Here is a 25,612-nt window from a genome sequence, read left to right on the forward strand (position 1 = left end):
AGGGAGTTAGGCATCAGGGCCCCCAAAACAGCATGGTGGCTGTTTGTTTTCACTGGGATTGTTGTTGACAACAACTCAGATAATTAAAGCTGAAATGCCTGACCAGGCTCATTGATTTTCTGCATGGAGCGTGCTGGGTGTATGCTTTGTAGAAGGATCACTATGCTCTGATCACCAGGGAAACGACACTGGCTTGACTCACTCTGTTTACAGGGAATGTTCCTTTCAGAAGTGGTAACGTGGGCCCCATGCTCTGTTTGAGTCTCTAAGCCACAGGAAGCGATGTCAGTTCCTCAACGTCACGAGCAGGAAGAACTTATTTTTCTGCAAAAACTGGGCTTTGTGGGGTCATTATAGCAACATCTAATTACTGTTACTGTGATTGCTATCGTCACTATTATTGTCATCATCATTCTATTGTTCTTGTACAGTACAGGCTTCATTTTCCAGGGGTTGATTTCTCACTCTGTTGACAATCAAACCCCTTCTTCCTTTCTGACTTCACTTCTCTGCCTTTTCTCTTTGACTGCTGCTCAGCACCTCTGCCAGGTGAAGTCAGTGGCCAGGGAAGTAGTTGAGACATGTGGCTCCTTGTGGGTATCTCTGATGTCTGATGTTAGGGGAAAGGAAAGTAATCCATTGACTTAAGAAAGGAAGGTTGGATAATTGCTCTATAACTTTCCTTTATCTCTATTCTGTTGTTTATTAGCATAGATACAGATGAGTTCACCTAAAGAGAAACATATATGCCATAGCAGAGTACCTAATATCATAGGGTGTGGGGTCAGATAATTTGTGTCTACATTCCAGCTCCAAGACTTGCTAGCTGTGTGACTTTGGGCAAGTTGCCTAGCATCTCTGAGTCTTAGTTTCTTCAGCAATAAATAGGGATAATAATAGTACTTATCAGCATTGTCATAAGCATTAAATGAGACATATAATCCATGAAAAGAACGTAGTACAGTACATAATACCCACCAAAAAAGTAGCACAGTACAAATGTACCAAAAGTTTGCCATTTAATAATGGATCTTTAGTTTCAAAGTTCTTTTCACCTAACTTTCCTTCCATCAATCAATAAGAATTCATTCAACACCTGCAAAGGACTCAACCCCAAGGTGGTTACTCAAAGATACAAAGGACCAGGCATGGTGGCTCACATCTGTAATCCCAGCACATTGGAAGGCCAAGGTGGGTGGATCACCTGAAGTCAGGAGTTCAAGACCAGCTTAGCCAACATGGTGAAAACCTGTCTCTACTAAAATCAGAAATTAGCTGGGTTTGATGGTACACACCTGTAATCCCAGCTACACAGGAGGCTAACGCAGGAGAATCACTTGAACCCAGGAAGTGGAGGCTGTAGTGAGCCAAGATCGTGCCATTGCACCCCAGCCTGGATGACAAGAATGAATCTCCATCTCCAAAAATAAATAAAAGATACAAAGGAAACAAAAGATGAACTCCCTGCCCATGAAGAGCTTGCACTCTAGGTAAGGAGACTAAACAAATGGGAAGTAACTTTCCGAAAAAGAAAATGCTGGGTATGGCAGCAATATAGTGCTTCGTCATGGAGTGCAATTAAGAGGACAGGAGAGCACACAGTGTGAACTGCACTGTCTAAAGACAGATGCAGACCCAGAAGGGACCCCTGAAATCATCCAGTCCAACTTCTTCCTTTAAAAGATGGAAAAAGTCAATTCTATCTAGCAAGATTCTGCCACTTGTACAAGCTCACACAGCAAGTCAGTAGCAGAGCTGAAAGTAGAACCACTGGTCGCTGGGGTGAAAAAGGAAATGCAGGATGTGTGGATCAGTGAGCCCAGAGAGGTGGCTCAAGGGGAAGCAGGACTTGGTCTGGGCCTGAAGGATGGGAAGATGGCGGCTAGGAAGAGGGGAAGAAGCAGTGTTTGTAACTTCCCTTCCTACCCAGGAGGGCTTATTGCCCGTGGATTGTCTTAGTCACATCTTGAACCTATTAAAAGGTTAATGGCACTTCTGTGGTCACCTATGACCAGGAAAATCTGTCTTTATAGCTTTCTGATGTACTCATCAATAGCAATAATGTATGGGATATGATGCTAGATCTGTAAATTCTCCTTAATGAGAAACAAGGGTGGGGCTGGTGCCACGTACCTAGCTTACTGGGGACACCCAAAGATTTTCAGTGGCCAACTTACACCAGTTACTGCTTTTATGGCTTCGTCCATGGAAGCTTTCATTGGCTGTATCCCCTTTGCTGACCTAACTTCTCATAGACATTTCTTTAAACACAGCTTTATTGAGATATAAATGACATGCAATAAACATGTTAAAAGGATACAATTTGGCTGGATGCGGTGGCTCACGCCTCTAATCTCGGCACTTTGGGAGGCTGAGGTAGGCGGATTGCCCGGGAGTTGGAGACCAGCCCGAGCAACATCCTGAAACCCTGTCTCTACCAAAAATACAAAAAATTAGCCGGGTATGGTGGCATGGGCCTGTAGTCCCAGCTACTCAGGAGGCTGAGATGGGAGGATCACTTGAGCTCCAGGGGGTTGAGTCTGCAGTCAGCCATGATCACACCACTACACTCCAGCCTGGGCAACAGAGCAAGACCCTGTCTCAAAAAGGATACAATTTAATATTGTGCCTGTGAAGTCATCACCACGATCAAGATGAAAAACGTGTCCATCACCCACAGGAGTTTTCTCAGGCCCCTTGGTAATCTCTCCCTCCTGCTCCTTCCTGTCCCTACCCCCACACCCCAGGCAACCACGAACCTTCTTTCCTTCACTATACATTAGTTTGCATTTTTAAAAAATTTATATAAATGGGATCAAAGAGGATATACTTTTTATCTGACTTATTTAGCAAAATGATTTTGCGATGCATCCATGTTACTGGTATACCAATAGTTCATCCCTTTTTATGGCTGAGTAGTGTTCCATTGGCATTCATGCCACTCATCCAGAGCACCAAATGGCATTGTTTTATTTATGGCAGACATCAGGGGATGGAGGGAGAACTAATCCTGTCCATCCTGTTTTACTGGAGAGGGGGAAAAAAAAGCAAGGAGATGGGGAATGGTGCAGAAATCTAAGTAACCACAGAGAAGAAAAACAAAAGGATTGAAGGAGCAGAGAGCAAGTCTTAGAAGTAAAGGTTAAAGGAGTCATTAAGCCTGGAAAGGAGAAACCTGAGGGATAATTGAGCGCTGTGACTTTTCTCAAATATACAAAGGTTATTTTTAAAACAGGCATCTGAAGAAGAAATGAACAGGCTTGGCTTACAAAGGAGCTTGAGGAAAAGTCTCTGAGGGGAAGATTGACAGGATCCCAACCCGAGTGGCCAATGAGACTATTGGGTGGCAGGGGCTAGATCAGTGTGGCTCCAGGGTCCATGGCATCTCTGTGATTGTTACGCAGCTGAGATTTCTTGAGAATGGAATGAATTGTGTACTGGTAACATCACCGTTCCTGAAACACCTCTCTTCCTAGGCCAAAATCCCACATCCTGAGTCCTCGCTCCTGAACCAGCACTAACGCCCCTCTCTCTTCCTCCTACCTAGGGACATGCCAGCCCAGGCCTGGGACCTGGTAGAGCGAATGAAAAACAGCCCCGTGAGTACAGGCCCCAGGCCACCCCTGAAAGGTGCCCATCTCCTGCTGACTGGGGAGGGGACAGCCCTGTAAGGGTCCCTCTCACCACAGCACTTCCTGCTCTGGGCTGGCCTCTGTAGAGGGCCAAAAGATCCCCGAGAAGCAGGCCTTACCAAGGAGGAGGCGGCTGCTTTGGCCACACCCCTAGATGTAGGCTCTGGCACCCCCCACCCCAGGGCCAGCTGCAGGAGGGCGAGGTGGAACAGGGAGTTGGCTGAGAGTGGTGGCCTTGGCCTCTGACAGCTTCCTACTTTAACCAAGAGGTGGCTTCCCAGAGTCCTATTATGTAAATGCAAGGTTCTAAAAATAGGCTTCTCGTTTCAATCCGGTTCTCCCTCCTTCCCCTCACCCTGCCCCTCTGAAACTTCTCACTAGTGCTTTTTTTTTTTTAACTGTTCGGTGTTTATACCTAGGAATTCAGCTCCCAGTGGGATTCCTATTATGGAGGTGGCCAAGTGGAAAGCCAGCTGCTTAGAGGGCCTCCCAACCCCACTTCTCAGTCCACGCTGGGCTCTTCCTCCAGTCTCATTTCCCGGACCCTAAGAACTCATCCCAGGGGCAGCTCAGGGCCTTTGCTTCTAGCTGCATCCTTTGTCCGCAGCTCCCTGGAAGGCCTTCATTTGTGGTGGGGGGCGTGGGACGGTGGTAATCTCCTCGGCATTTAATGGGCCACATCCACATTCTACTTCTCCAGGGACACAAGTTTCTTAAGATTTCAAGGGGAAAATAGCCCTTCTCCCTTGTGTAAGCAGACTCCCCCACCCCACCCCCCCAAAAAAATCCTCTCTGTGGAACACCTTATCCCAGCACCAACTGAAGGCTAGGGAGCCCCACTTTATTGCTTTTTTTTAAAGACAGTCTCACTCTGTCACCCAGGCTGAGTGCAGTGGCACGATCTCAGCTCACTGCAGCATCTGCCTCCCGGGTTCAAGCAATTCTCTTGCCTCAGCCTCCCAAGTAGCTGGGACTACAGGCACCTGCCACAAGGCCCGGCTACATTTTGTATTTTTAGTGGAGACAGGGTTTCACCATGTTGGCCAGGCTGGTCTCAAACTCCTGTCCTCTGGTGATCCACCTGCCTCAGCCTCCCAAAGTGCTGGGATTACAGGCATGAGCCACTGCGCCTGGCCCACTTTGCTGCTTTGCTCTGTTACAATACAAAGACGACAAAAGGTAGTTGGAGGGCGGACGGGCTGGCCCAGTAGCAACATTTGCATGTGCCTCCCACCAAGGTCTAAACTCAGGATCTTCTGTCCCCTCAGGACATCAACCTGGAGAAAGACTGGAAGCTGGTCACACTCTTCATTGGGGGCAACGACTTGTGTCATTACTGTGAGAATCCGGTAGGTCCCCGACCAACCCCGTGAGGACCTGAGAAGGAAGTTGCTGGCTTCTGGCAACATCCTTGCCCATCCACCCCTGGCCCTGCCCCAAGCTCCCTGCTCATAGGAGCCACATTTGCCTGCTGCCCCAGGCCCTCCCTGGTTTACACATGCCAGGTGAGGCCCAGCCTTTTCTACCGCCTGAGTGGCCCCTGGAAGAGCAGGTGCGTTGGTTCCCCGATTCCGGAAGTAAGATCTAGGTGGATCCACTGCAGGTACTGCTGAGGCGGGGCCTCTGTTATCCACACAAATATGACCTCTGGTACCAGATAGGGGACTAGCCATCCTCACCCCATCCCTGCCCTATTTCATTTTGAGGAAAGGCAAAACAATGTTCTAGATGGGGTTGGATGGCCTATCATGAGTTAACCAAACCTCAGCAGTAGCCCTGGGAGCCCAAACCTGTTCCTGATGTTTCCATGGGGAAATATGTCCAGACTCACAAACTTCTGGAAGTTGTAACTTCCAAAAGTTTTTATTTTGGAATACATCTTGTTCTAAGTTGGGGACATTCTGTATTTTATTTGGCCAGGAAAAGGCAGCTGCCCAGCCTCAGAGGTTGTGGTCGAATGTTTGACAGTCACAGACGGTGGTGGGGGGAAAAGGCATTTATCCCTCCTTGTGGCTCACAGAGGCCGACTACCAGAGGCTTGATGAGCAGTGTCCTCCCACACACAGGAGTTGCTTTTCCAAACCCCTTCCCCTCAGTTCTCTCCCTGAGAGGCAGAAACGGCCCTACCTCGTGGGGATTTAAGTACTGCTGCGTCCTGGCCCCGGGGGAGACCTGGACCCCAGAGCTGCCCGTGGACACTGGCGCAGGGAAATGCCCTCTACTAGCCCCAGAATGTGTGTTCTTCATGGGAACAGTCAGGTTTATACTCCTGAGAGCGTAGTTCAGTTGAAAGGGTTAGGATGCCACCACCAGGATTAACTCAGACTGTTTTAAAAAGAAGGAAAGGGAGAAGGGCAGAAACTCTGGGAGACATGAAGTCCCCTCTCCTTTATTTTAACTCTTCGGCTTGGACTGTCTCTCTTCTTGTTCCTTCCCCTCCTTCCCGACTCCCAGTACCCCTTCTGGTAGCTGTGGGCAGAAACTCAGCGAGCAGCACTTGTTCTATGCCCATCAGTGTGCTGGAATTGAGTGCACAGTATCTCACTTGGCCTCAGCTCTTTGTCTCCAGGAAAAATAATGGGCTGTCTGAGCTATCCCCTCCTGCCTGAGTGGTGCTGCTTCGTGGGTGCCTCAACTCCCACTTCCTGCAGACATGCGTTCTTCCATGAGTATAAGAGCTTCAAGTCACCACCCACACCCGCGCTGGTCTCAGCCTGGGACACCTTCTAAGGAGCCCAGAGCCACATCTGAAAATATAGGACCATCTCCCTCTGCTATAAAGCAAAGCTCTAAGATTCAGCCTGCAAGGACTTACTGAGCATGTACTATGTACCTCGTATGCATCACCCAGGATGCTATGGGCACACCTCTAAATCAGCCTCCTATTGGGGAGATGGTTCACAGGAAGAGAACCTTACACTGAGTCACAGGGGATAGAAGTCAGGGGAACACAGGAGAGCAAAACATTGCAGGCAGTGGGACCAGCATGGACCAAAAAGCCCAAAGGAAAAAAAGTGTGGCCACCTAGGGCACGGCAAGTGGCTGGAGAAAGCTGAGGTCAGATGACAGATGGGACTGCCAAGAGCCAAGGCCGAAAACTGGCAGGACCCAGCACTGGCAGAGCCCACTGTTGGGTCTGAGATTATGTGGAACAGCGTGGGGGGTTGGGATTGGTCATGGCGTCTAGTAGGGGACAAGGGATGATTTCTTACAGAGACTCAGTAGCAACAAGGACTGGGCTTCCCAGCCTGACCAGGACCACCAAAGCCCCTCTGTACCCACTCAGTCATTAGCCCAGGCCCCAGAGCCCTCCTACGCCCTTACCATTCTCTCAGAGCGGGCACCAGGGGCTAAAGAGAGTTCCCTTTTTTCCTTACAGGAGGCCCACTTGGCCACAGAGTATGTTCAGCACATCCAACAGGCCCTGGACATCCTCTCTCAGGAGGTAGGAGAGGGGTTGCGTGTTCCTGGGTCCTGCCAGCCACCTCCCTGGGCTGCATCTAGGCAGGCTGTGTTCACTGAGATGCTCACTGAGCAGAGATCCGCCATGAGTGGGCACCTGGATGGTAGGGAGGGAGGTGGCTGCAGGGGAAATCTCACTTGGCCAGAGACAGGCTTGTGTGGCAGCAATGAGCTTGCCTTGGCACCACTCGGCCCAGGTTTGCACCCAGCACTGTGGCTTCAGGCAAGTGACTGCTCTGTGTCTCAGCCTCTCAATCTATAAAGCAGGGCCACTCAAGAAGATTCAGTGAGATAGTACAAGTCGCATCCACCCTCTGGGCCTCAGTTTCTTCATTGGTAAAATTGGGGGTTGGGAACTGGACTGCAGATGACCCCCAGGTTCCTCCCAGCAGTAGCCAGTGCCTTAACAAAGCCACCCTCCACTCCCTGCAGCTCCCAAGGGCTTTCGTCAACGTGGTGGAGATCATGGAGCTGGCCAGCCTGTACCAGGGCCAAGATGGGAAATGTGCCGTGCTGCCAGCTCAGTAAGTGTACAGGTCACCGTCCCAAGGCAAGGGCACCTGGGGTGAGGAGGGCTTGCAGGTGCCAGAGGAGACCAGTTGAGGCAGAGCCAGGCCAGCCTGCCAGAGGGCAGACGTGGCTCAGGGGCTTGGACAACAGCAGGAAGTACCTCTACATTTGTGAATGCCTACTGTATGCAAGACGCTTCATTTTTCTGGACCCCTGTTTGCTTTTCTGTAGAAGGAGACAGACCAAATGATCCTTAAGGCTCCCTGACATCGTCAGTGATTGCCAGGTCAAACCTCGGCATGTTGCTCCCTGTTGAGCAGCAGCATGGGGCCATGAGCTTTCAAGGCTGCTATATCCGGCCTCAACTGCTCTGCCATTTAGGAGCCATGGAACCTTGAACAAACCACATAACCTCTATGAGCCTCTGTGCTCCTCATCTGTAAAGTGGGGGAGATGACACCTTCCCTGCAAGGTAGATGTGAGGGCAAGAGGAAACAATTAAGATACCCGGCCTACCGAGAGCAGGGTCTTAGGAAATAGCTCTTATTCCATCCTTAATGGGACCGGTCCTTGACAGTTGGGCGTGGAGGCAAGGTGCTGATGGGCAAGACAGGAGCTCCTGTCGGGGGCTGGCATGTTCTGAGGGCAGAGGGCCTCCCAAAGTTTGAGTGATTATTGCTATGAGAGAGGAGGTTCTCCAGGGAGCTGAGGAGTCCTATACCTGGGCTCAAATGGATTTGCTGCAAAGGTGACCAGCTGGTTCCCATTCTCACAGGGAACAGCTCCTCCAGAGTCTGTCTGTATCGTGTTCCATGTTGTCAGGACTGGCCCTCCCCAGCTTTCCCACAGACTTCCCACACTGGAGCCCTGAGGGAGGGTCCTAAGCAGTAGCAGGAAGAGCTGAGAGGCCCCAGGAACATGAGTGATTCCAAACCCAGGGACAGAGAGAGCCACTGTGGCTGGTTTCCTAAACTCCAGTCTCCTGCCTACGCAGTCCTGCTCTGGAGAAATCCCAGGCTGGTTTCCTGAACTCCAGTCTCCTGCCCACCCAGTCCTGCTCTGGAGAAATCCCAGGGACCACAGCCTCGGGAAGGAGCAGTTAAGGAGGAAGGGGAATAGGCGTTCTGTCCACAAGAAGGTCCAGGCGCCAGGGGCCAGCTCTCCCACTTTCTCTATGACCAAGCATCCTCTGGACCTCAGGGCTCCTGAGTTAGCATTTGAACCTGGGTCTGAGAGTCTGTCAAAGGTGTATTGTGGAAATACTTGTGTGTCACCACCTGCCCCAGGTAAGGCAGCACAGGCTGCAGGCTCCTGGGGTGGCAGCCTGCGCTGTGTATCAGAACCAGCCTCACAGGAGGGCAGAGCCACGGTGCCCCAGGGAGCCTCAATACAAGACTCCCTGTCTCACAGGAACAACTGCACTTGCCTCAGACACTCTCAAAGCTCCCTGGAGAAGCAAGAACTGAAGAAAGTGAACTGGAACCTCCAAGTAAGCCCTGCAGCCCTTCTCTTACCGACCCAGCTGGGGGGCCCCCTGTACTCCCTGAGCAAGGACTCGGAAATCGAATGCTCAGCAGGATTTGGCCAAGAGCAAGCCACTCCCTAAAAGCAGATCACGGCCCCTGAAATACTTATCCCTGCAAATTGAACACCAAAGCCAGGGAAGGAATGAGAGACCCCAAAGTGGAAGCTGAGAGAATCCTCCTCCCGGCAGGCAGGCGGGCAGCAGGAGACTCCCGGAGTAGACTCCTTGTGGTGGGGCCCATTTTCCCCATCCAGAACCATGTGTAATAATTACTACTCACTTCCTCCCCTCCCTTCATTCAAAACAAAAGGCTTAGGCCCAGCACAATGGCTCCCGCTCGGTGTCCCAGCTACTCAGGAGGCTGAGGTGGGAGGACAGCTTGAGCTCAGGAGTTGGAAGCTGCCAGTAGCTGTGATCATGCCATTGTACTGCTGCCTAGGCAACAGAGTGAGACCCTATCTCGAAAAGAGAAAAAGGCTTAGCCCTGCCCTACTTACCTCTACCTCCAATTCTCCTCGCCCTCCCTCTACCCGCTTCCATCTCCCCACCTCCACTCCTGCTTGTGTCTCTGCCTCTATTGTTCCCTCTCAAGCTTAGGTAGCATTTCCATTCTGCAAACTGGCCTGCCTTCATTCACAAGGCAAGTCTGCTTCCCTCCTCTGAGGAGCTTCCCCTGCCTGAACTTCACCCGCAGACATCTCCCCATATCACATTCAGTCTGTACTTGATGGGCCCTGAAAGCCCCAAATGGCCCTCATGTTTTCACATCTTGTCTCATGTTCCCAGATAGATGAGAAACTCCTTGAAGATAAGTACATCTAGTCTGTTCCTTTTATGTTCCATGCTTGGGTACTTAAATCCAGCCACCATGGACTCTCCTCCCCCAAAGTTCACGAGCATTTTGGGAGCTGGTGTTGAGATGCTCCCCATCTGACCTGCAGCCCCGTTTTCTAATTGACCTCTTCGTGCAGTGAGCAGGGGAGGCCTTTGGCCCAGGCAATCTGATCAGTGGCTCAGACCCAGCCTTGCAGGCAGAGGCTTTGGAATGGGACTAGGTGGAGCTGTGCAGATAGGGAGCTTCTCCCACCAGGAGCCGCTGGGTTCATCTCATCTCTGATCCTGAGAACCAGGATAGGGCCTTGAAATGCAGGTGCCCATGAATGGGTGGAGAATAAAAGCATGCATGCATCCCACTAGAGTAGTGTGTTAAAGTCACTGTCGTTTAGGGTGAGTTGACTCCTGTCACAACCAATCCAAGGCAGGACTGAACCCTGTCTGTGCAGCCTTGCCAGGAGGGTTGAGTAGCTTCTCTCTCCATCCCCAGAATGGCATCTCCAGTTTCTCCTACTGGCACCAATACACACAGCGTGAGGACTTCACAGTTGTGGTCCAGCCTTTCTTCCAAAACACACTCATCCCCCTGAACGAGGTGAGCCGTGGGCATTTCAGGGAGGCTCGTGTACGGAGGCCTTATCACAGACAATGGATGTACTTCTTTAAGTGGGCATTTTTTTTTTAGCCATCTCTCTCCAAGAGGGCTCCTGAGGGTGGCTTTTTCCACATTATAATCTCCTTTTAGTGGGGGCTGGGCTGTGATTGGAACTCAGATGTAGTTGGAAAGGAAATCAACAGTGACTAAGCTCCCCAGGCCTGGCCCTGATATTTTCTGGATTGGGATACAATGGAAAGCTTCCTAAAAATGTTACTCTTTTCAACTATTAGGACAGGGGTGCTGCAAGAAAAGGGAGAGGCTATGGGTGGGTGCAATTCATGTCTCTTTAAAAAGAAAATTCTGGCCGAGTGTAATGGCTCACGCCTGTAATCTCAGCACTTTGGGAGGCCAAGGCGGGTGAATCACGAGGTTAGGAGTTTGAGACTAGTCTGGCCAAAATGGTGAAACTCCGTCTCTACTAAAAATACAAAAAGTTAACTGGGCGTGGTGGTGGGCGCCTGTAATCCCAGCTACTCAGGAGGCGGAGACGGAGGCTGTAATGAGCTGAGATTGTGCCACTGCACTCCAGCCCGGCTCACAGTGCGAAACTCCGTCTCAAAAAAAAAAAAAAAAAAAAAAAAAAAAAAAAAAACAAATTCCAAATTCTGGGAGTTTTTCCATCAGTATCTGAGCCAGTTGGCAGGAGAGTTGGAAGGATGAGAGGAGACATGCCCAGGGCACCTGCTGGGAGTGGGATTGGGGCTCAGGTGGCAGAGCCCTGTTCCCAGGACGGTAACCTCCTTGCCTTCGGTTGCAGAGAGGGGACACTGACCTCACCTTCTTCTCCGAGGACTGTTTTCACTTCTCAGACCGTGGGCATGCCGAGATGGCCATTGCGCTCTGGAACAACATGGTGAGCAGCCGAGGGCCTGGTGGGCCTTGTCAAGGGGGAATCCAAGGATATTGACTCTCTGTCTCACAATGGCAAACCTACTGGAGACATGGCTCCTTTCTCCCTGAAGCCCAAAATGGCAGCACACCTTATTGGTCCTGATAGATTAATTCCAAAGGGAAAATACCCTATAGGCAACAACCTTTGAAAGTTACACACACACACACACACACACACACACAAACTTTATTCTTTGCTCCTTCAGCAATGCCCAGATATTGTGAGGGGATCCCTTTGTCATCAAATAGGTTGGCTGGATGAAAATACCGACTTCTACCTCTTACTGTGTGACTTTGGGCAAACGATCTCTCTGGCCACCTATATCAACATCCATAAAACTGAAAACAAGACAGGTCTCAGAAAACACATTGAGATCATGTGTACGTGGCACCCAGCACAATAGTTGGCACTCAGCAAATATCAGCACCATCAGCCTTCCAAGGACTCCGGGCTCAACTCATACCCAACTCATTTCTTTAAACATCGCAAAGTGGAGATCCACACACACTGTTTTCCCAGGCTGATACCTATTCCAGTCCTTTCTGATGGGGAGAAGGTACCTTATGAAGTGAACATACAGACCAGGGGTCTCTCAGGGACACCTGGCTGGTGCTTCCACTCTTCCCTCTGTGGCTGGCCACCAACAACTGAACGGTGTCTGCACAGCACTTGGCCTGTCACCCCCAACAACTGAATCCTCTCGCACAGAGCAAATGAAATGCCTTCCCAACCCAATGGTTTCTTTTAATCCAGGCTCAGTGGGTAACACAATCCCCACCCCAACCTGTATGTTCCTTCCCTTGTCCTATGACAACTAAACAAGCTACATTCCAGCTCCTTTTATCACAGTTTCAGGCCCAGAGTGTCTCTGCCAACCACTGCTGTGCAAACATTCTCACCCCTGTCAGCTCATCCAGTGTGTCCAGCATCTCACTCAGCTGACTCACAATATTGACTTTCTCCTTAGCTACACCATCTCTTCCTCTCTAGCAACCTCTTTTAAGAACAGCATGTAAACTGGCTTTATCCTTGGCCTAGTTAATGACAGACTCAGCTTACGTTGACTTCCACTGTCCTGGGGTTTTCCTCCCGTGGACATCACATATCTGCCCACTCCAAGAACCTCTGTTGTACTCTTCCAGCCCAAGACTCTGGATTGCAACCAAAATATCTTTGAGTTTGCCCCACAATTTTTAAATCAGTTGATATGGCATAATTCCTGTTTCTTTTGTGGATTTTGTTTTGAAGCCTAGTTGTCCTTCAGTGGCTGAATCATGTGACTTTATTCCTTTGTAAAAATCCTCCCAAAGAAAGGGTACCTATTCCCTGTTCCTTTTCCCCTGAGACCTCAAGGGAATCCACAGATTCCAAGAAGAGCCAAAGAGAGCTAAGCCCTTGGCCCTTCCTTCCCAGTTTTTTCATCAAGGGATGGCCTTCCTACCCAGGTGGAACTCAAAGTCTACTTAAAGCTGGGACCCTTCAGGAATCGCCTGGGGCTGGACAGCCACAGTGATGGCTGGAACATGAAAAAGAGTCCATTGGTTTCTCTTCATGTGAATTAACAAAGTAGATCTGGCCAGGCACAGTGGCTCATGCCTGTAATCCCAGCAGTTTGGGAGGCTGAGGCAGGTGGATCGCTTGAGCCCAGGAATTAGACACCAACCTGGGCAACACAGGGGAGATCCTATCTCTACCAAAAAAAAAAAAAATCAAAATATTAGCCAGGTGTGGTGGTACATGCCTGTAGTCCCAGCTGCTCAGAAGGCTGAGGTGAGAAGATCACTTGAGCATGGGAGGTCAAGGCTGCAGTGAGCCGAGATGGCACCACTGCACTCCAGCCTGGGTGACAGAGTGAGACCCTATCTCAGAAAACAAATAGAAAAGAAAAAATATATATGTAACTCTGGCCTTCTCTTCCAAAGCGGTTCAGTAGCTCTTCCCATTCACCCTGGTGAGAGGCCTTTATTTCATAAAGATAAGTGGGAGGAGTTTAGATATGAAAACAAAACGTAAACACTGCACTGGAGCTATTGTGGAAACAAAACAAGACTGTCCATGGTTCCCCAGACATTATTATCTCAGCCGTAGCCCGAACTTCAAAATAACAAAAACAAAGCTAAAGCCATCCAGGGGTTTCTTATCCTAGGCTCTGTAATTTGGGGAAATAATTATACAGTCTAATGTTTTCCTCCAAAGCCAATCTCAGACATAAAGCTGTAGCATCATGCCAACTTTTCAGATTGGCTTCTGGCTGGAATTTCACCCCTAGAGTAACAGAAAATAAATAATAGACCATTAGAGCTGTAACAGACTGAGAGATCATCTAGCCAGGACATTCTGTAACTAAAGTATAGAGACATGAAGCAGTTTGCCCAACATAACACAGACTGTTCATGGCACAAGGGGGATGAGAGTCCAGGTTTTTCTAGTCCTTTCCTGGCGACCTGGCCACACCACCACCCTCCCTGCTGCTCCCAACCTGCTAAGCACATATATACCCGGTGAATTCATGTCTCACAATTAGAGTCCTATGACATAGTGTCTGCAGGCTTTGGCTGATGTTCCCAGGATTCCCTACTAGGAAACAAAAAGCACTTTAAACTATTTCACCTCCCGCCCCTCCTCTCACGTCCTTCTCCAGACCTTTGCCAAGGCAAAGCCAGAAGCACCAGCAGCACCAGGGGCTGTTTTCCTCTTCCTCTGCCTTCTTTTGTCTTCTTATCAAGAGTTTCTCTTTCCCGAGGCCTAGTCCTCTACTGCTGCCTGCTCCGTCTTCTGCGGAAATCCTGCTCTCAGCCAGTGTTTGAATCTCCCCAGGTGCTGGGTGACAGCTCCAGCCTCCTGACTGACATCCCTGTCTTCAGACTCACAGCCCTTAGAATAGCAACTCTTAGCTCCAGCTGCATATTAGAATCAGTCAGGGACGTGTATGTATGTATGTATGTATGTATGTATGTATGTACGAATGAATGACAGTCTCACTCTGTTGCCCAGGTTGGAGAGCAATGGCGCTATCTCAGCTCACTGCAACCTCTGTCTCCTGGATTCAAGCGATTCTCCTGCCTCAGTCTCCCAAGTAGCTGGGATTACAGGTGCATGCCACTATGCCCAGCTAATTTTTGTATTTTTAATAGAGACAAGGTTTTGCCATGTTGGCCAGGCCAGGGTGGTCTTGAACTCCTGCCTTCAGGAGATCCACCCGCCTCGGCCTCCCAAAGTGCTGGGATTACAGGTGTGAGCCACTGCGCCCGGTCATCCAGGGACTTTTAAAAACAATCAGTGCCTATAGCCACTTTGGAAAACTCTTTGGTCTATTTAATAACACTGAACACATGTATTTCCCGTGATCCAACGGTTTCAATCCTAGGTATATCCCCAAAAGAAAGGTATATATGTGTCCACCAAAAGATACACACAAGAATATTCACAGCAGCACTATTTATAAACAGCTCCAAACCAGAAACTCCCCAGATGTCCACTGACAGTAGGATGGATGAATAAACTGTGACACATTCATACTGAGGAATACCATACAGGTCTGACCGCATCTGTGACTTAAAAAAAAAAAAAAAAAAAATCAAGCAGGGCGATGTGACACAGAGTGGTGGCTGGGAAGAGGGAGGCCTCACTGAAGAAGTGACAGTTGAGCAAACTTAAACAACATACAATAATATCTATAAAGTTCGAAAGCAAGAAGCTTGGCACACGGGGTTAGAAGTCAGCATGATGGTGTAGAGACTCACTGTGGGGTGAATGGTCCTGAAAGAAAGTGGAAAGGAGCTTCTGAGGACTGTAATAGTCTATTGCCTGACTGGATGCTGGTATGTTCATTTTATCAAAACTTATCTGTTGCTCACTTACGATTTGTACTAGTTTCTATGTGTATGTTAGCTTCAATTAAAAGTTTATTTGAGGCCGGGTGCGGTAGCTCACACCTGTAATCCCAGGACTTTGGGAGGCCGAGGCAGGCTGATCACCTGAGGTCAGGAGTTTGAGACCATCCTGGCCAACACAGTGAAACCCCATCTCTACTAAAAATACAAAATTAGCCAAGCGTGGTGGCACGTGCCTATAATTCCAGCTACTTGGGAGGCTGAGACAGGAAAATCACTTGAACCTGGGAGGCGGGGGTTGCAGTGAGCCAAGATCACATCATTGCACTCCATCCTGGGTGACAAGAGTAAAACTCTTCCTCAAATTAAAATAAAAGTTTACTTGAAAAACAATATCAGTGCCTGACCGGGCTTATCCCCAGAGATTCTGACTTAATTGGTCTGGAGTGCGAGCTGGATTCAGTACTTTGTGAAAGCTCCTGAGATTATTTTAATGTGCAGGGTTTATGAACCCACTGCCTTAGATCTGGTCCCCACAGAGAAATCAAGTAATCTGTATAAAAGAAAACCTGACCCAGTCACTCCCCTGCTCTCAAACTTCCAAAGCCTCCCACCTCTGAAGGAGGCAGTCCAGGCCCCATAGCACAGCACACTAGGCCTCTGGGACTTGGCCTAATTCACCTGATTAACCTCTCTGGCTACCATTTCCACCAGCATCTGCCTCACGTGTTGCAGTCTAGTGACTCCAGCAGCGTCCTGCACCACCCGTGGTGTTCCACACCTCTGCTCACTCTTGCTCTCCTCCTTCTCCTGGATTGCCCTCCCCCACTCCACCACTCAACTCAGGTGCCACCTCCTGCAGGAAGCCACCTCTGAATCTCCAGGACAGGCCAGTGGCCCACCTAGGTCCGTTACACCCTGCCCAGTCCTGTCATTTGCTACGTGGTTGGTAGCCACAGTGCCTGACTTAGGAAAGGCTGGTTCTAGGAAAAACAATTTCATTCCCTGTGACCAGCTCCAAGCCTTCCCCTGCCAAGCTTCTCCACTCAGATCTCTGTGACTTCAATTAATTCATCCATCCATCCATCCAACAAGAATTTACTGAGCACTGCTGTGTGCTAGGTACTGCTCCAGGTACTGAGGACTCAGCAGTGAAAAAAGATGACTCCTGCTCTCATGGGACATACAGGATAGTAGGGAAAAGACAGATAATCAACAAGGTCATTTCTGACCACATCTGTGGCTTAAGAAAAACTCAAGCAGGGCGATGTCACACAGAGTAATGGTGGGGGAGAGGGAGGCCTCCCTGAAGAAGTGACGGTGGATTGAGAAGTGCACGTCAAGAGGTTGCCAGGCAGAGGAAATAGGACCCACGTGGGCCTAGAGTCAAGAATGAGCTTGAACTGTCTGAGGAACTTAAAGGCCAATGTGACCAGAGGGAAGTGAACAAGGTCAAAGAGTTGGGCAGGGGCCAACTCTTTGGATGCTTCTAAGAAGGAGGGTGATATGCTCTGGCTTACCCGTGGATCCGTGTACCCCTGGACTGGAAGAAAGCAAGGGTGGATCTGGAAAGACCACTAGGAGGCCACTGGTGATGGGTGAGAGAGGAAAGGGGCTGAGACTAGAGTCAGGGCAGAGGAGGAGAGAAGCGGTGAGGTTTAGGATGTGTCGTGGGCTGGTAGATGGATGATGGGGAAGAGGAACAAGGATGACTTTTTGGTTTGGGGTCTAAGAAACTGGGTAGATGGTTGAGCAGGTAGAGAAAAATCAGCTTGGGAGGAAACAAATGAAGACTTCTGTTTTGGACATGGTGTGAACTGCCTTCTAGACATCCACATGGAGGTACTGGGGTGCAGAAGTCTGGAGCTCACAGAGGAAGTCAAGGCTGGAGATAGGAAAAAAAAGTGGGGTTATTAGCATAGAGGGCCAACATGATGAAACCCTGTCTCTACTGAAAGTACAAAAATTAGCCAGGCGTGGTTGCGTGCACCTGTAATCTCAGCTACTTAGGGAGGTTGAGGCAGGATAATCGCTTGAACCCAGAGGCGGAGGTTGCAGTAAGCCGAGATTGTGCCATTGCACTCCAGCCTGGGTAAGACTTCATCTAAAAAAAAAAAAAAAAAAAAGCAACCAATACAGGATCAACTAAGAGTTCGTAGAGAAAGAATAGGTAGAAAAGAGTATAAGGCCAACTACCTAGCCCTGGGCATTCATTCCAGCTTTCAACTCCAGTGAGAGATGAGAAGGAGAGTGTGGAGGTAGAAAGGAAATGAGAAACAATGCTGTGTCCAGAGAGCCAAGAGAAGTCAGTGTTTCAAGAGAGAGAGGGAGAGAGCTGTCAACTTTGATGAATGCTCCTGAGAAGCCAAGCAAGATGAACACACACACACACACACACACACACAAAACCTTTGGCTCTGCCTATATGGAGATCATTGGTGGCCAGGGCCAGAGCTTCCATCCAGTGATGGAGACTGCAGACTGGAGTGAGCAGCAGAGAGAAGGAGAGATTAGAAAGTGCTGCCAGCACCTATAGAAAACTCTTTCAGGAAGTTATGAGAAGTAACAGCCAAGGTCACTGGAGGGGATGTGGATCAAAGAGAGGGCAGGTAAAGGAGGGGAGATGTCGGAGCAGGTTGTGTACTATTGAGAAGGAACCAGTAGAAAGGGAGAAACTGACACATTCATCAGACCCTTGTAATCATGATCATCTTCTGTGTCAATTAGTTCCTGGGTTCCTGGAATAGCATCGGGAATCAGCCACCATGATCTTTAGCATTTATTCTGTCACTGTTACGATAGGCTTGAGTTTACAATAGGCTTGAGTTTCCTCAGCTCTTAAGAAAGTGGAAATAATACTACCTTATGTATGTAAGCCACCCCAATCACACGTGCTTTCATGCCATTTCCTCATTTGATGCTCACAACAAACCAAGGTGTCAGGACAGGATGTCATGCCTGTCCCTAACCTCAGAGAAGTAGCCTTCCCAGCACTGCACAGCCCGTTACCAGCAGAGCCTGGATCCCAGCCCATTGTGCTCAGTCTAGTCACCCTGGCATCTCTCCCAGGAACAGAACTGCCCTCCCTCCTCCAATTGTGTTACTAAGGAACAGGTGTAAAAGACTTTCAGACAACACAAAGTGAGATCATGGGCCAGGTGTGGTCATGAGCTCAGATAGTGAACTTTCACCTCCCTCCTTGGCAATGCCCTGTGGTCAGGAGCAGGGAGATTACACAGAGAGTGGAGGCTAGACGTTCCAGACAGACTCTGAATAGGTGACAGTGCTAGGGGCTCATTCTTTTCAGTGCTGGCCACATGTTGGGCCTGGCTACTGGCTAAAAGATGCTGGGGAGGGGGATACAGCAGCTCCTAGCTCATTCTCAGAGGGTCCTGGGATCAAAGGTATTTACACCCAGGAATATTTCAAATAAATCTTTTCCTCTATGTGGAAAACATACAAAGTAGCTCAAGTGAGAAACTCCAGTTTCCTAAGGTTGACAAGTCAAGTGCAGTAATGATGTCATTGTAACCAATATGTTTTCAAAGTTCCCTGAAATTGACTAGCCCCATGCACTTCGAGAAGTTGGTAAGTAGGATTGTCATCATTTTATAAAATTGAGAACACGGTATCTTACAATCACAGCCACTCACAAAGGAAACCAGAGATGGTCCCAACCCTTCCAAAGACTCCCTGTGGACTCAGGACCAGTGGTCTCTCCTGGGCCTTGCTGTACCTGCCAAATCCAGGGGCACAGACTCAGGGTCCTGCCCTGCCGACAGATGCTGCCTAGTCCCTCTGTGCTTCATACATCAGCTCCCGCTCAGCCCCAGGCTACTGGGTCCCTGCTGTGGGCCAAAAACCAGCCACTTTGCTGTTTTCTACCTCCCCACCCCCTTCCCGAGGGAGGGGCTCTGGTGTGAGACACCCCCTCAGAGAAGAAAATGTCTCCCAGCTTTGGAGAGAATCAAGGTGTCCTTTCTCTCTCTCCAGCTGGAACCAGTGGGCCGCAAGACTACCTCCAACAACTTCACCCACAGCCGAGCCAAACTCAAGTGCCCCTCTCCTGTGAGTAAACATCCCGCCCGCCCCAGGTGGAACAGAGATGCCGGGGTGGGGGTTGTCCTGTCCCCTAGAAGCACAAAGGAGTCCCCTGGGAGGCTCCCTCAAATGCAGCTTCACTCACTGCCATCTTCTCAAATCCCACCTGTCCCCACTGCCATGGAAACTTCTCAGGTGTGGGCAGCCATGGAGCGAGGGGAGAGGACATTCAACAGCTCCAGCCGAAGTGAGGACGGTCAGGGAGGCAGATGAGCACTGGCGGGTGTCTGGGGTCACCCATTCCTTCTGAAAGCTCCGATGCATCCTCAGTCTTAAAAGTGCATCAAGGCCAGGCATGGTGGCTCACGCCTGTGATCCCAGCACTTTGGGAGGCCGAGGTGGGCAGATCACCTGAGGTCTGGAGTATAAGACCAGCCTGGCCAATATAGTTAAACCCCGTCTCTACTAAAAATATACAAGTTAGCCGGGCATGGTGGCAGGCACCTGTAGTCCCAGCTACTCGAGAGGCTGAGGCAGGAGAATCACTTGAACCCGGGAGGCCGAGTTTGCAGTGAGCTGAGATCATGCCACTGCACTCCAGACAAACTGATTCAAAAATAAAAGTGCATCAAGCAGCTCTCCCGTGCCAGGCAGTATACTAGGATCTGGGGATCGGGAGGCAAAGAGAAAAAAGACTCAGTGTCTGTTCCTGGAGCCCGCAATGGTCTTCCTCCCTCACCACACCCACCGCCCTCGCCTGGCCCACCTTCGAAGCCTGTGACTTGTCTCCCCAACTCTCCTCTTCCTCTTGTTCGTTCACCCTACACTTGCTGCCAGACACAGATAGACCTTCCTGGAAATAACTTGCCCCATCAAGGCTGCTTGAAATCCTTGCCTGATCCCTACTGCCCATTGACCAGAGTCTGGAGGGAAGGTCACCTCCCTCCATTATACACATGCTACACTCCTGGCTAGTGGATCCATCTCCCAGGATGGGAGTGCCCGTGTCCAGGACTCTCCTTCTGCCATCTGCTCCTGGAGGTTCATCCTCCATCTGCCTAGGAGAACATCTGCCTCCCTCCAGGCCCAGATTTTGCCTTCACTAAGCTACAGTTTCACCTTCTCTTACCTACCATTTCTGTCTCCAGACACTCACCCGTATGGGTCTCCTTTTCTATTTGTATCTCTCATAAGACACTGACCCAGTCTCCTTTATGATGTGATTGTTTCTGCACGTCTCACCTTCCTCCTGGGCCGCAAGAAATCACGTCTTAACCCTCCGGTCCCATCATGGGGGCTCCACACAGCAGCCACGCAATTCACATTCACTGAGAGAAAGGAGAGTGGAGAGCGGCGTAGGAAGGCAGGAATGCACACCGTCTGCCCACATGTCTCCCCTCCCGGCCCTTCTGATTTGGGAATCTTTCATCTACTACAACACCAACTGTCCTTCCATGCTGCCCTTCCCTGATTTCTGGGTACTCCTGGGATGGGAGAATGGGGACAGTTGTGACCAAGAAGAAGTAGAGGCAGGAGTTCTACAGGCTCCCCAGGGCTCTCTGCCACTGGTCACCTATCAGTTCCCAATCTTTCAAAATCAGGTTTGACAGCAAAGGAAATGCTGGTGAGAAACCAAAAGAAGGTTCTAACTGTGTGTTGACCTCTTTAGAGGCCCATCCCGCTAAAGAAGGTTTGGGCGCAGTGTAAATGAGGGAGCTCTACAAAAGGGAAGTGCTGTGAAAACGTGCAGGGTTATCCCAGCATCTCAGGGATGGGGACTAGGCAAGTCTTGGCTTGGTGATGGATGGTTCACTGAGGTCCTTTCCGCTGCTCCCCCCCTCCCCCCCACAGGAGAGCCCTTACCTCTACACCCTGCGGAATAGCCGGCTGCTCCCAGACCAGGCTGAAGAAGCCCCCAATGTGCTCTACTGGGCCGTGCCAGTGGCGGCGGGAGTCGGCCTTGTGGTCGGCGTCATCGGGGCAGTGGTCTGGAGGTGCAGAAGAGGTGGCCGGAGGGAAGATCCTCCAATGAGCCTGCGCACTGTGGCCCTCTAGGCCCAGGGGTGGGTCCTCCCTAGCCACTCTCCTCACTGCCCTCCGCCCCAGCCACTCCCAGCCACCAGGACCTGCTTCAACACCTGGTGCTATCCCAGGGGATAGTCACAACTTCTCGAGGCCTGGGCTTCTTCCAGGCCTATGCTCCTGGAAGGGGTACATTTAAATAAAGTTCAAAGCTGTTTTATTCCTGGATTTGCCTGTGTAAGCACTTGCCTGTCATCTCTTGTGCAGCCCAGGTGTGGGAACTGCCACCTTTCGTGGCCTGCCTCTGGCAGGGCTGCCCAAGCCACGGCCAGTCAGAGCCCAAACTGCCTGCCACCACGAGCATATCCTCAAGTCACCAAACTCACTATTTCAAAGGCAGAAAAAATACTGGTCACCAGGTGGTGGCTGGAATTTTGGAGCTGGCTGGCCGCCATTCAGTCCAATCCAACACATACTTATTAAGTAACTGTTTCGTGTCCAGGACAATGCGGAGCACTGAGGTGCCTCCTAGGCTGTGCATGTCATAGCCTGGCCGAGAAGTCAAACCCCTTCAGTAACCAAGAAGCCATGTAATGATGTGTAACTACTAGGGCATCAGTAGGTAAATGTGTCTCTTTGTTTTAAAGAATAGAAAGGGTTCTTCGGGGACAGTTTCTTGGGAGAGAGCAACTTTCACATGTCATTTTGAGAAAAAGGGAAAAAAATGATTGAGACACAAATACCTCCTATGTCCTCCAGCTGATTTTCTCAAGGTGCTAAATTTAGGGGAAAAAAATCCTATTTCTATATGACCAGGTTTCTGAGAGAAAGCTAGAGAGTCTGCAAATATAGGCTGCATTCACTGAGCCCCTGCTAGGGGCAAGGCCCCGCGCTGGAGGCCTTCCACAGATGGTGTCTTTTATTCTGCACAAAAGCCCAGGGAGCGGGTAAAGGGAAAAGCTTTGAAAATAGAAGTGATGGTTGCGCAACATTGTGAATGCACTAAAGGCCACGAATTGTTCCATTTAAAATGATTAATTGTGTATCATGTGAATTTCACTTCAATATAAAAGAATCCAGGGAGGTAGACATCATCTGCAGTTTAAACCTCTCTCTGATCCTGAAGTCCGGGATGACAAAGAGCCTGAATCAGAATCCCGGATGCAACACTGAAATGTTGTGCCCTGAAGCTGCCTTCGCCAGCCTGAGCCCAGTTTCTCAGACTCCGCATCTGTAAAAATTGGAATAAGAGTACACATTTTGCTTATCTCACAGCACTGCTGAAAAGTAAGGAACTGTGTGTAAACCTCTAACACTAAAATGCTGCACAAATGAAAATGGCCTTTTTCCTCTGTGAAGAGTTGGGATAAGGCCCAGACTGTTGGGGAAGATATGAGACCCAGAGATGAGTTTGGCGAAATGGGGTAATAACATATGGGTGGAGACTGCCCGCCTTCCTCTCAGAGAGGTTCATCATCTTATCTCTTTCTGGCACAACAGAGAACCTGGAGGACCTACACCCAGTTCCCTGTTCTTCTGGGCTTCAGTGTCTGTCTGTATACAATGGGAACAGCATGCATTCACCTACTTTTTCCTATAGACTAGAAAACATGGTGACCGAGTCACACATCCCAGCTTATGCTCTTGGCTTAAGACAGTGTCACAACAAAAGTAACCCTTAGGCTCCTGGCTTGAGACAGTGTAACGACAAAGGTAACCCTTCTGCTCCTAGTTTGAGACAATGTAACGACAAAGGTAACCCTTACACTCCTGGCTTGAGACAGTGTAACGACAAACGTAACACAGGAAGTCTAGGAGTTCGCTTCACGGCCCCTCCGCTCTCCTACCCCTTTTCTTTCCTGCAAGTTTCTATTCTTCCAGCAGTTCCTACTTCAAAGCAGCAAGGATTCATAACCACAGGCGCCCCTCATTTGGGTGTGGGGAGGGGAGGGTGTTGGAACTCACACTGCCAGAGTAATCCAGACTAAAACATCAACAAATGGTCCCAGCTGGTTCACCAGAGAACACTTGGCAAAACAAAGAAATCCTTTCTGGAGCGACACAGACACAGCTACAAACCAGGCATCAAATTCCCAGCAAGTACGTGCTAAGAAGCCAAAAATTAAAAATATGTGAGAAGCACCCACTTGAAACTGGTGGTATTACATACATACACTGGCTATGCGCCCTGTTGTTTTTCTGTAGGAAAATGTCCAGCCTAGTTAGGATGGCACCCACAGCCACGCCATGAGCAAAGCCACCAAATCCTGAGGAAGCCACAGTCCATGGCACTCCCCATAGAGGCTTCTGAATTCAGAAAAGAAAGATTCGTGTGGCTTAAACCTGGTCCACGCCTTCCTAAAGGACATGGAACTTTGAGCTCTGAAAAGATGGAGAATGGTTACCAAAAGGACTGGTGTTGTCCAGACTGGGAAACCTCTGTGTAGGTGGAGAGATGAGCATAGTGAATATGGGGGGCCAGAAGGCGGCCAGGAAAAATAAAGATGGATGAGCTGGATATGGGTTAGAGGACGTGATGGAAAGGATGAGGAGTTGATAGCGATTACGTTGTTGTGATGGTTGTGACATCAGGCTACACTTGACTAGGGAATATAAATGTTAGTGAGAAAAGGTTTGTACAAAGAAAATGCTAATAAAAGTTGACATAAAGTGCTTATGCTGTGGTGGGCACCGTGGTGCACAATAATGAAACTTCACACATCCCTATTACCATTCCCTTTCTACAGAGAAGGAAACCAAGACTCAGGGAAGAAGTAACTGGCCCAGAGTTATAATTTCATTACATAATGCGGCATTCGTCCAAATGAATACTGGAGCCCAGAGTAGGGTGGTAACCCAGAAAAATAAAACCACCACCAGTTCCAGCAGTGAATGGGGCCAAATTGCAGATAAATGTGGTATAAAATAAAGACCTAGAATGTCATGATGGCACCATTGTTCCTCTGCTTCCAACTGGTCTGAAAAACTCAGCTATCTCTAGTTAATCATCTTTTTTTTTTTTTTTTTTTTTTTTGAGATGGAGTCTGGCTCTGTGCCCCAGGCTGGAGTGCAGTGGTACGATCTCGGCTCACTGCAACCTCTGCCTCCCAGGTTGAAGTGATTCTCCTGCCTCAGGCTCCTGAGTAGCTGGGATTACAGGCATGCGCCACCTTGCCCAGCTAATTTTTGTATTTTTAGTAGATACAGCATTTTGCCATGTTGGTCAGGCTAGTCTCAAACTCCTGACCTCAGGTGATCCACCCACCTTGGCCTCCCAAAGTGCTAGCATGACAGGGGTGAGCCACCGTGCCCAGCCAATAATCTATGATTTAAAACATTATGGGGACTAAGATTTCTTTTGCTAGTGTATGTGTGACATTATAGCACAAGCTTGTCCAACCCACAGCCCACATGCAGCCCAGGATGGCTTTGAATGCCACCCAACACAAATTTGTGAACTTTCTTAAAACATGTCGAGATTTGTGTGTGTGTTTCTTTTTTAGCTCATCACCTATCTTTTAGTGTTAGTGTATTTTATGTGTGGCCCAAGACAATTCTTCTTCTTCCAATGTGGCCCAGAGAAGCCAAAAGATTGAATACCTTTGTTCTAGCAGCTAATAAATCATTTGGTTAGAAAAAGCAATCCCTGCGAGAATCAAATGTAACAACTAGCAAGATTAGACTTGCACATTTTACATAACAGCAACATTGAAGAAAAGACTATGTTTGGAAAGATAAAGACAAAAGGAATTTAAAACATGAGGCAAGAACACCATGTTATTTTTTAAAAATAAAGGCAGATTTGTGAAAGAACTAAGTCCAGATAAAACTTCCAGAAATGAAATACATTGTTATTAGAGAGAAATAAACTTGAGTAAATGTGTTCAAATAACAGGCTGGGCCCTTAGTGAACCAACATTTGTGTGTTCATTGTATACCAGGTACTGTTTTTAAGCAGTAAGTCTGTATTTTTTATTAATTCTCACAATAGCCCCTTGAAGTGGGTGCTATTATAATCCTTACAGAGAAAATGAAGCATGTTCTGTATCTTTTCAGTCTTTTTTAAGAATTAAATGAGATAAAAACAATACTCAAAAAATAGGTATTCAATAATTAGCGCTCTCTCTCTTCTGTATCAGTATTAATTCCAATACGATTCAGGGGCTTTGTAAAATAATCACAATAATTAAAATATACCTGGCA

At 49.0% G+C, this 25,612-nt stretch overlaps 1 protein-coding gene across 3 annotated transcripts in view; it reads left to right on the forward strand.

Moving 5' to 3' along the window:
- Window positions 1-21,629, forward strand: part of PLB1 (phospholipase B1) — a 147,313-nt gene extending 125,684 nt beyond the window's left edge. For all 3 annotated transcript variants that reach the window (XM_023217267.2, XM_023217268.1, XM_023217269.1), the window contains 9 exons: window positions 3,548-3,599; window positions 4,901-4,981; window positions 7,012-7,077; window positions 7,527-7,618; window positions 9,015-9,093; window positions 10,454-10,558; window positions 11,379-11,474; window positions 19,340-19,414; window positions 21,239-21,629. In XM_023217267.2, coding sequence (XP_023073035.1) covers window positions 3,548-3,599; window positions 4,901-4,981; window positions 7,012-7,077; window positions 7,527-7,618; window positions 9,015-9,093; window positions 10,454-10,558; window positions 11,379-11,474; window positions 19,340-19,414; window positions 21,239-21,442 — 850 coding nt within the window. In that variant the 3' untranslated portion in view covers window positions 21,443-21,629. The remainder of the gene's footprint in view (window positions 1-3,547; window positions 3,600-4,900; window positions 4,982-7,011; window positions 7,078-7,526; window positions 7,619-9,014; window positions 9,094-10,453; window positions 10,559-11,378; window positions 11,475-19,339; window positions 19,415-21,238) is intronic.
- The last annotated feature ends 3,983 nt before the right edge of the window (window positions 21,630-25,612 follow it).

This window comes from Piliocolobus tephrosceles, chromosome 15, assembly GCF_002776525.5.
Source record: "Piliocolobus tephrosceles isolate RC106 chromosome 15, ASM277652v3, whole genome shotgun sequence".
NCBI classification, from domain to species: domain Eukaryota; kingdom Metazoa; phylum Chordata; class Mammalia; order Primates; family Cercopithecidae; genus Piliocolobus; species Piliocolobus tephrosceles.